General features: G+C 34.9%; 1 protein-coding gene across 2 annotated transcripts in view; it reads right to left on the bottom strand.

Moving 5' to 3' along the window:
• Nucleotides 1–10,339, bottom strand: part of ca16b (carbonic anhydrase XVI b) — an 83,124-nt gene extending 72,785 nt beyond the window's left edge. The window contains exon 1 of one of the 2 annotated variants that reach the window (XM_046853858.1): nt 9,755–10,339. In XM_046853858.1, coding sequence (XP_046709814.1) covers nt 9,755–9,839 — 85 coding nt within the window. In that variant the 5' untranslated portion in view covers nt 9,840–10,339. The remainder of the gene's footprint in view (nt 1–9,754) is intronic. The other variant, XM_046853869.1, reaches the window with a different exon arrangement.
• Between the last annotated feature and the right edge of the window lie 1,249 nt (nt 10,340–11,588).

The following is an 11,588-nucleotide window of genomic DNA, read 5'->3' on the forward strand; positions in this document are numbered from 1 at the left end:
CTGAGACAATAGGAATAAGAAACCTTGATAGGAACAAGACTCAAAAGAGAACTTATCTTTATCTGGGTTACCAAAAAAGTACAGTTGTGTTACCTAAAAAATCATTACAGTTTTTACATGAAATCAGCTTTGTTTAAGTTATCCACTAATCACTGACAGAGTGCAAATTTAAGTGACTAAAGTGCAAGATACATAGAAAAACATGTACAGTCCTATTCAGAGAATTCCAAGTAATACATTATTACCTGGAATAAAAAGCCCTGCTAACCATGTTACCTGAAAGAATCAAGTAGGCTTAAATTATTCATCGTAAGTCATGACTCATTATGACTGCTAACATAACACAAACATTGATACAGTGACATATTTGAGAAATGGAAAAATGTCAGTAATAGCTCAGATGACATGTTCTGTTAAGGTAATTTAATCCAATCAGATAGCAATATATTAAATGCAAAAACAGAATTTTCCGGTAAGCAGATGGTCTTGCAAAACTAATGGTGCTTTATATATACATTTAAGAGTCTGAAAAAATAACCGATTCTTGAGTGCATTCTATATGAATATAAATATTCTATATTTATGTGCAACAATGATGCTGCAAATAGTATAACATAACAGTCTAACAGAGCCAAAAAAATCTTTCGAGTCCAATCTAGTCCTATTGTTCAAGCTTAGACAATTCTCAATAGACAATTCTCAGTAGAAAACATAAATACAAAAGAATACAAAATGCACTAATAAAGTGAGTTTTTACTACTAACATTCTTTCCCTGTTTAGTTATTAATTAGCTGAATCGGTCGCAGTGCTTACTGAGTAATAATAAAGATAAATATCTAAATACTGCAGTGTTTATAGTCTGCACTACAGACTCGTACATTTTTGCAAAGGTTGTTTGGTTATTTGACCTGTAGACAGATCAATATTTATCCATATAATCCCCACATGTGCAGTATTTTCAGAGAACGTGGAGTTTTGTACATATTCATATACACACTTAATTATATCATGGCTTTTTCACACCCGGGTAATAACTCTGTCTAATATCTTAGGAATCCAAATTAATGTAGCGTAGCAGCATGAGACCATGCATATGCAATCTAATTAATAAGGGCAAATTAGTAAGCATTTTGGGAGGCATTGCTTTAACTAGCAACACCATTATGTTTTTTTATGATGATCCATTAATAAAATACAGAGTGTATTGAAATTCAAAGGATCTTTTTTGTGCTTATTTAAACGTTTTGTCTATCTGCATTTGAATTAGTTCTGACTGCTCCAGACTTACGTTCCTCCTTTTGTGGACCTTTTGTTTATCTTTTAATTTAAGATCAATAACTTGAAAAGCTGAGAATTCAAACTAAGTGGAACCTTTCCATTTTTTAATTAAATTTTTTCACATCTATGCAAAGCTATTTTACAAATAATTAGCAGCAGAATGCAAACAATGATGCTCTATAAAACAACATTATATATTATTATTTGTTATTATTACTGTATTAAATACCATAAACTATGTTTTCTATTTTTCCATCTCGGACATATTATAAACCTTGGGCATCACTTAAGATATTACCAGCTCAGCATCAACAACACTGCAAGCCTCCAAAACACTTAAGAGCAGACCACTTAAAGAAAAGAAAAGAAAGAAAGTAAAAAAAAACCCCTAAACTTAAAAGCCAAGTGACATGTGTAAAAGTCACACCCATCTTGTGGATATGAAATATGGATCCGGATCACTGCATTCCATTAAGTTTAATGCTTCCTTTGTATTGATTTTCACTCTCTGCTTTCAATTAAACGATTTATAGGCTCTTTTTATACAGGTCAAGGTATTGAAGATAGACAGATTAGAAAAAGGGAAGGAGAAAGAATTCCTTTCTGTTTTCATTACACAGACGACCATTCAATCACAGAGCAGAGGAGTGCTCATTAGAGGAGAGTGAGTGCTGCTGGGGAAAGTGAAGGGCAAGGTAAAGCATTAAAAAACTAGTGTCTTCTGGCAAGTGGCCCTTGATGGATTCGGTTGTCAAGTTGGAGCTTCCAGCAGAGCTTTATACCTATTTGACAGAGGGGCCAAGAGTCATTCTCAACAGGGCACTGTGATCTCTGACATACCTTTCACACACACACACACACACACACACACACACACACACACACACCTTTTTCGCCATTTATATCTACCATATGGAGGCACTTTGTAAGTAAACAATTACTGACCCTAGCCCATCTGTTACTATATACAATATGTCAGCTCCCGTTACTCCTTTCCATCAGTAAAAAGAGACTGACAACGAAAAGTCTGTGTGAAATGGCATGTATTAAAAAGAAAAAGAAACTCATATAGGAAACAATAAACCCCACACACAGACGGCAAAGGAAACTTGAGAGATTATTTAGTAATTAAATAATATAATCCACAAAACGTTTAGTTCGTTTGCTCTTTCAGCTATATTAAGCAAAACAATAAATCAGGAACATATTTAGAAAACCAAATTAATTCAACAAAGAAATAAAAACACAATTATAACAACAATTAAGGATTTACAAGGGCCCAGCAGCTATAAATACCACTTTCGAGATACATTCTCTAATGCCAAAAGTACATGTACTTCATTGGGAAACTCTTGAATAATCCAATTTTCAACCAGAAAATGAAACTTTAGAAGCTTTATAAACACTTAATTAATTAACGTTTAAAAGCAACCCCTAACCATCAAATCACCTGGCCCTGATGACTTTCCTGTTTAATGCATTATGAGAATAGCAGGTAAGATTAAAAAAAAATCGGTTTCCATCCCATCAAACATGGGCACTGCTTTCATGTCACTAGTGCTTAAGCCAAATGTGGATCCAACAATAGCCACAGTATTTATTAATAACAACTCCCAGCATTAATGGATGTGGATGGATGGAAGGATATCCACTCTCCCTATTACTGTTCAGATTATTCATAGCTTCAGTAATTAGATAAAATATATGTCCAGCATCGATTCAAAAACAGACAGTATAAAAGAAAGACAGTATGATGCAGACAGTATGAAATAGTGTTTTTTGTAGAATCCATTACATTTGCTTTAATAGTTCACTAAGTTAATCAAGAAATTTGAAAACAATCTGATTTGTGTGTAAACAGGAATACATTTTAAATGTAAAGTTGCAAGTTAGAGACTAAATACTAGATAAAGGTGCATCGATCCTAAAGTATCAATATTTTGGATACTGGCATAGTATCAAAAGGATCGATTCTAAAATAGAAGTATCGATCCTATCTGTTTTTTTTTTTTAAACAAGTGAGTTTAAAATATTTTAATAATAGTATTATGCCGTATAGTATATAAATATTTCTAATACTTAAATAGAAATGTCAATGTGAACTATATCTTCTTCCGCTGTACCACCGATTGTCATGACAGCCTTGTTTCACACAATCAAAGCACACAATCAAAGCACACTATGTTTAAAAGAGGATTTGAGTGCATGGTGCGATCATGACTGAAAGAAAAAGAAGCATTATCTGTTTCTTTTTACTTCACTATATTTAACACTGATGAAGCTTAATGTCAAAAAACAATATGCCACTATGGAAATTACCACAAATATGACAAAGCATCTAAAAGTAAAACACCCTATTAAGTAGATATGAAGATATTACAGAGTTTAATGGGGAGCAGAATATTACACTGCATATGAGTATAACTATTTGAACTGGACATTTTGTTTTAAACAGTAGGATATTTAAAAAACATTTTATACATTTTTATTAGCCTATATCTACTTCTGTTACCTCGTATCTAGTGGATATTCTAAATGAAATAATTTTAATATTATTTCTATTATTATAAAAATGTATGTCTATCCCAGTTTATTTAATATTAATGATAATGGCTATCAAAATACACTATAAAATCATTCACAAACAAATACTGGTAACGATACTGGCGATTCTTGTTTTGAAAGTACTTGGTATCGGATCGAAAAAAAAAAAAAATTGGTATCGCCCACCCTTACTAAACACTCAATTTACTTTAAGCACAGGCACTATCATCCTCCTTAGTCTGTGTTACTCAAATGTAACTTTAAAGCACTTATCAAAACTATTGTATAGAAGCCGACTTGATGCACTGGAATGCAGTACCAATATTTATAACAGAAAGTATTATATTTTATTGGATTCCAACTCACCACCTAACTAGCTGGCTCACAAAACTGGACGCAATACAAATCTAACAAATAAAAAAATACAACTCATTTGTCATACAGAATTGTACCAAATGCGTACATGAAACTCTAATGCATCATTCATGGATGTATTTTTTATGCAAGCGCACTGCCAGAACATATCAATCATGGACCTGCTTTTTAAAGCACTTTTTAAGCCTGGTGGAATATGAACACGACCGTGTAAGGCCAGACTGACACCAAAGTGCACACCCAGTCAAGATTTATCCTGACTTCTTAATAGTAAAGGAAAAATTATAATTTATACATCTGCATTATTTGAAAAATAATGTTGTTATAAATATTCCTTATATGTGGCATAGGTGAAGACTAATTTCCCTAGTATATTTAATTGTTTAAAAATGCAAAGAAAAAACTTCTACATGTGATAAATCTGAAAGAATCTCTAACACTGAAAGAAAAGATGAACACGCTGGCAAATCCAATTAAATTTCATCATCCGATGAAGACACAATATCACTCTCAGTTAACCAAATGAGGAAAAATGTCTCAAAATTAAAACCGATCTCAGCATTTGAACTCACTTTTGTAAATCCAGAGTTAATATAGATAAAGTCATTATCATACAGCATCTTCACTGTGGGGTTATTCTCAGAACACACATCAGGCAGTACACTATGCATTTTGTGGGATTACAAACCACATGCTTAACTTTACTAACAACATTTGTACATTTGTTTATCCACCCCAGTTATTGAACAGTTTAAATGAATAAAATAACATAAAATATACTTATTCATAGCACCGTAGTTAACACCAAAAATAACAAGGTTACGGCTGTGAAAATCCAGATAGTGAACTAACCATGTCACATGGTCTGAAGCTTCTTATAAACGATTTTGCATAAAACTTTCTCATTAGATAAGAACAAATCATGCACTTGGGTTACATTATCAACTTTTACATAAGCTGACATACTGATGCTTATAAAGCAATCACTCTAAGTATTCTAGCACCAACACACAAATTATATATATATATATATATATATATATATATATATATATATATATATATATATATATATATTAGGGATGCACAGAATATTCGGCCACCGAAAGATTTTGATCACCGAAAAAACACGGCTGAAACAGTTTGATGTGATGACGCAAACAGAAACCGCGGCCCGCACGTGCTTGTCTGTGGTGTGGACGTATTTCAGTATATCTTGGAGAAAGACCCACGATTAGCGATTTGCAAAACATGTAATGCCGAAATTTCAAGAGGGGGTGCGTCTGCAAAAACTTTCTCCACGTCAGGTTTAATTTATCACCTGAAATCCAAACATCCCGATCGCTATGCTGAATATGAGATGAACACAGAAAAGCAAAACCCCTCCGAGCACGCGCACTCCGTCTGTGGCGGACGTTTTTGAAAAGGCAGGAAGTTTCCCAGTGACGGTGTCATGGCAAAGGTCATTACACAAAAGATTATGGAAATTATTGCCTTAGATGATCAGCCATTCTCTGTCGTAGATGTGGGTTTTCCTAGGCTGATCGAGCACATTATGCCATGCCGAGCAGACGACATTTTTCAGAGGTGTGTTTACCTGAGCTGTTTAATGTTGTTGCACATTCATAAGCATATAACTGCAGATATTTCAGCAATCAGTTTCATGACAGACATTGTTTGAATTTTATTTTATTTTATCCTGTGCATCGTTGCAATGTGCTATAAATAAATATTTTCATAATTTGTAATTGATTTATTCTTTGAAACTTTAATATTAATGTATGCAATTGAAATGCCTTGATTCTAGTAAGGTTAGTACACAGTCATAGCCATAAATGCAATGGTAATAATATTTGGCATAATTTCTTGCGGTGTTTCGGTTTTCGGTTTTTCGGCCTTGCTTTCCTCTTTTTCGGTTTTCGGTTTCGGCCAAGAATTTTTATTTCGGTGCATCCCTAATATATATATATATATATATATATATATATATATATATATATATATATATATATATATATATATATTTATATATATTAAATTTTATGACACTCATATATAGCAGTAACATTCTGTATGTCTAGATGAACAACACATCTACAAAACATTAATATTTAATAGTGTTCATGCTGCACATTCATCCACTACTCAATAGCCTCGCTGTATGTTTTTTCCCTCCTTTCTTTTTTTATTTTGTCTTTTTTTTTATTTTGTCTATTTGTCTCTTTTGCTGTCAAATCATATTTCTGTATAAACTGTCAAAAAAATATATTTATTTTGCACATGTGCATTAGTTTTCTCTTTTCTCTGTTTTTTTTTTTGTGTGTGTGTGTGTGTGTGTGTGTGTGTGTTTATTTGGCATCCAAATATATTTGGATAATGAACAAAAGGGGGGAAAAAAAGACATAAAAAGATTTCAAGAATTGAATACAATCATAATTGTAACACACTACATGTCACCCTCACATTAATATTTATAACGTCATAGATCATTATGTGGACGGACTTGACAAAAGCAATTTCTACCAGTAAAGCACATAATATTTAATACTCAATATTTAATACTGTTTAATCTGTGTGCTCATCTCTCCCTTGTGATTTTTGCTACTCAATATCTTTCACTCACCCTGGTGTTTTGCTCTTCTGTCTTTTTCTTTCTGTATTTTATTGTCTGCTCTGCTGTCAAATTGTGTATTGTTGTTGATTTGCCGTCATACATGCGCACCACTTTCTCTTGTTATTGTTCATTTTCTTTCATTTTTTGTTCTCTTCCTTTTCTTTTCCTTCTTCGTTTTTCTTCTCCTGTCTTAAAATGTAATCTTTATATTGCTACCACAGGACCGCCACAAGACTATACGGCTGCAAAAAAATATCATTTAGCAGTAGAGCAGTCTCAACAGAGCACTTTTGAAGTTATTGAAGATGAGCTGTATTCTCTAATGGTGTGGCTAATAAAGTGGCCAATCAGTAAACCAACCAGTAATGATACTCTCATACAAACAACATACATGCATTAAAGTGTTGGATAGTCCACAACACAAATAGCACTGATCTGCTGTGTTCCAGTGGTGGGCCATTTTCAAAGAAACTGTGCCCCAATTTGTTCAGGTCAACAAATCAGCTCCAAAGTGACATCGTAAATTTATAAAAGTTGGTATCTTAGTTGTGTTCAATAAATGTTGTGCCCTAAGAAAATATCTATTTTAAAGTGAAGATATTTAATGAATGATTTAACAATATTGGAGGTTAATTTAGCATCTTTCTATGGAATAAGACATTGTCTAGAATTAAGCTTAGCATCTTATATTATAATAATACAGTACATTTGTATTTGTGCAATCACAATCCAAATAATCAACACATACATTTGACCATATTCAAAATATTTTCACATGCTAAGGCATGAAATGTTCACACTGAATTCGGACAAGAGCTAATGGATCCAAGAGATTTTATCTCTGAAAACATAAATTCATAAAAAAATACCATTAACAAACACTCATATCCACACTGGACACGTTATAGAACACAAATGGAATTCCAGCTCAAACTGGATTACGTAATAGGAAATCCCAACCCTTCCGCAACCAAATTATTTCAGTTTTTTTGTGTTCCTTTGAAGAAACAATGGTAAGTGGCTGAGTTCAAGCAGTGCCCCATTGTGCTTTTTAGTACACACTACCCACCCCTGGACATTATACTTAGACCAGGCTAAATATGTCCGAACCTCATTAACAATACAAGCAAAAAGTTTCTTCTATACACAATCCATAGGCATTACTGGCCAGCAGAATGGTTATACTCTTTTTAAACAATCACAGCGCAACTTATTCTCTATATAAAGCCATCAGTATTTACGACTGAGAAGTCATATTATTGGGAACTCAATTTTATCTAAATATAAACTGCTCTATAAACAACACATTCAAAGTATGTGATGTGAACACACTTAGTCCAAACTTAGTCAACAATGATCTGTGCACTGAATCTTTCACATTATTTTTTATAAACCGTAGTAATCTATTCTAGCAATTTGGTCATACCTGTCATCATAATGATCTATTAAGCATTTCATAAATATTAATAAAAGGGTGACATGAAGCAAGCTGCAGGTCCTGACAGTTATGCCTCCATGGAATTTATAACATTCTGGCTATCTTTTATTAAATTTTTTCCAAACCTTTCATTCATCATCCAAATATGTTTATTCTTCGTTGCTGTTAAATAGCAGCGATTATGTTTCCTCCAAGCTCCAGATTGTATATGTGTTTATAATGCATCCTTTTTATAGGCATTCAAAACTCTGGCTGTAAGTTTGACAGGTCAAACCTTCCTTCAAGCTTGAGGCTTTGTTTTTTTTTCTGAAATCCCTGAATGTTTAATGATACGGTATATGTAGAATGTCAATAGGCTTGAACTAGGATGGAGAAAAACTGACAGAGATAGACTATCATCAGCCTGGTGACTAAGCCAAGTGCAACCTGGTGCATCCTTGAGAGATGACAGGACTTTTTAGCCACAGCATTTATCAGTCCTCTAATAAAGCCATCAAAGCCTAATACAGCTCGCAAAACCCAAAAACAACATGACTTCTTTATGGTAACCTGAACCTGACAATTTGAAAAGCATTCGTGGTTAAAACAAGAAAGAAACCATCTGTGAATGTGAATAAAACCTATTTGAAAGGCAAAATCGGATTAGTGAGAGTGTGTAGCTCAGCTATTTTTTTTTTTTTTTACATGACTGTGATGATGTACATTGCAGAGCAAACATGTTACAATAGCTTAGCAGTAAGATGCCTTTTTGGGTGTGGTCCTATACCTATACCTCTTATGGCCATTAGGCAACCATATACTGTAACTAATGTAAAGGTAGTGTTGTAAAAACAATACTTAAAGGAAAGAGCAAACATGGCAGGATTCCATGCGAAATTTGATGATCCTCATTAGACTGACGTTATGGTTAATTTGTAATTTTTGTAAGCTATATCTAATGCAAATAGATCTAATTTCAGGGAAATAAATGGAACAGTAAGTGCTCCTGATGGATGATCTCAGACATCAATAAAGACTCCAGCAGAGTAATATGTATTGTGAGTACTTACTGGCTCCGGACCAAAATATTCTTAAGGTTACATCACCTGCAAGGCTCTAAGAGCAAATGTAATGTACTGAAGAAAAAATCTTAAGCCCTGACTTAACACATAGAGCCCTCACCTAGAGCCCTTACCTCAAATCAGGCAGGGCACAAATCATATATAAACACTCTATAAATGAATTGTCTTCTGTGTTCCACCAGCCTAATATTTACCCATAGGGCTTAAAAACCGTGTCCTTGTCTATTTATTTATTTGTTCAATTGTTTGTTTGCTTCCTGTTAGTAGGTAATCAATACATGTACAGTATATGAAGCAGATGTCAAATCTTTTTTTGCCAATGTCTCAAGAATCCTTTATTCGTATTGTCTTTGCCTCGTAGTAAATGTTCAACGGAAGAAGTTGAACAACTTTTGTTTGTTTGTTTTCGAGATCATGTATGAAGTGTGTGTATGTGCACTTACCGGGATGCGAGCTGATGGACTGGATGAGGATCACAGACAGACCCCAACACAGGAGCCTGTAACGGTGCGGGTTTCTGACACTCATGTCACTTAGAGCAAGAGGCCAAACAGCAGAAGGAAACTGAGAGTCAGGGTTGAGCAAACGCCGTATTCAAACCTCCAAGCGCTTTTAATGCAATGTCTGCGCAGATGAGCGAAATAGTGCAAAAGGGAAGCAAGTAGTATTAATGTTTTGGGGCATATCGCGCATCCCGCGATCGAAACACACTCTTCACATTTTCCGAGATGAATCTTGCCGGTGCACACTTTCACCTCGCTTTTCTCTCGTTTTCTCCACCGTCGATATCAGCGTTTAAGCGTTCGGTGTTGCGAGCCTTCGCGCTGCTTCGTGCAGGAAGTTGGGAAGTCGAGCTCACCAGCAGGAATCTCTTACTGTTTTTTTCCCCCTTTCTCAACATCAGCGAGGCGGGAAGGCAATGCAGAGTCCTTCCCCTCCGGATCCTAGCGCCCTAGGCTGTTCCCTGATGTCTGACTCAGGCACATGCAGAGCTGCTGGAGATATAAAAAGAAGGCTCGGCTTTTGCATACAGCCCATTTCCAACACGGAAGGAAATCATGCGCGTTTGGGTGCGTCAGGTCTTATTTGTGGAGCAAACTTCACCATTTCCCATTTCAACCCCCTCCCCCTCATCCCCCCTTAGAAACAGATGCGCAAATTCTTTAAACAATACATCATATTAAGACATTTTTATTATGTTATATTATATTACATTATATTATATTAACTTGTTTAATCCAGCTAATTTGTGGAGGATGCTTGAAATATGTAGGACAGATCTTCCCGAGGTGTGGACAAAAATAATAATAATTATTATTATTATTAAAAATGCATGCTCTGCTCATGTGTAAAGTTTTTGAATAATCAGCAGTTGATTAAACTGTAGTGTTTGGTAACAATTATATGATCATAATTATTACTAATTCCAATTCGGTTTGTGGGTTTTTAAATAAAGCGCAGTTGCCTACGCTATCCAAGGTGCTGAAATTGTGCCAAGTCTTTGGCTTTGGAAAGGCCTGCCCTCCCCCATAGTGATACAACATGAAGAGGTCAGTTTTTCTCATTTTCTGTAACACAGGAACATTTGCCACTATAGTTTATAGATGCTGCATAAAATCCCACCTTAACATCATAGCAGCTTTGCAATTTTCCTCATAAAATGTGTTTTATGTGCCCCGAATTAATGAATGCATCCCCCAAAATATTTTCTCAGTGATAGCTTTTTCTCAGTGTCAAGCAAAAGCTGGCATGAAGATCAGAGAAACAGAACATAACAACAGAGGCTCCTCTACTTTTCATCAGTTATCTATGTGTTACACTATGAACAGAAGTGACTAAAACTGTTATACTGGCACCCCAACTCTACACACAAATTCTACACTCTAGTTACCCTTTTCTCAGGCCAGTTTTGTTTTCAGTATCTACCTGCCTTGTCACAACTGTGAAGACAATACTTTATCATTAATTATCAGCTCCAGGCTGTCTCTCTGCAGCAGGTAGGTTTTGCGTTTTGTGAGTCATCTACAGTGAGCTCCACAGACAGCTCATACAAAGGAGAGGCATTGGGGATGATGAACAGCAGGAGAGTTTGGGAGAGAACCCAGCTGGACTTTAATTTGAAGAATCTGATTAAATTCAGTATTTAATTACCCTTTTCTCAGAGGAGCTGTTGGGGACTGTCACAGTGTTCTGAGTGCGTAGACTGTGAGCCATCTGCCTGCATTTCTGGAACTCTCTCTAGTGACCCCAACAAAGCATGCAAGAAAACACACACAC

The sequence above is a fragment of the Silurus meridionalis genome, chromosome 1 (genome assembly GCF_014805685.1).
Source record: "Silurus meridionalis isolate SWU-2019-XX chromosome 1, ASM1480568v1, whole genome shotgun sequence".
NCBI classification, from domain to species: domain Eukaryota; kingdom Metazoa; phylum Chordata; class Actinopteri; order Siluriformes; family Siluridae; genus Silurus; species Silurus meridionalis.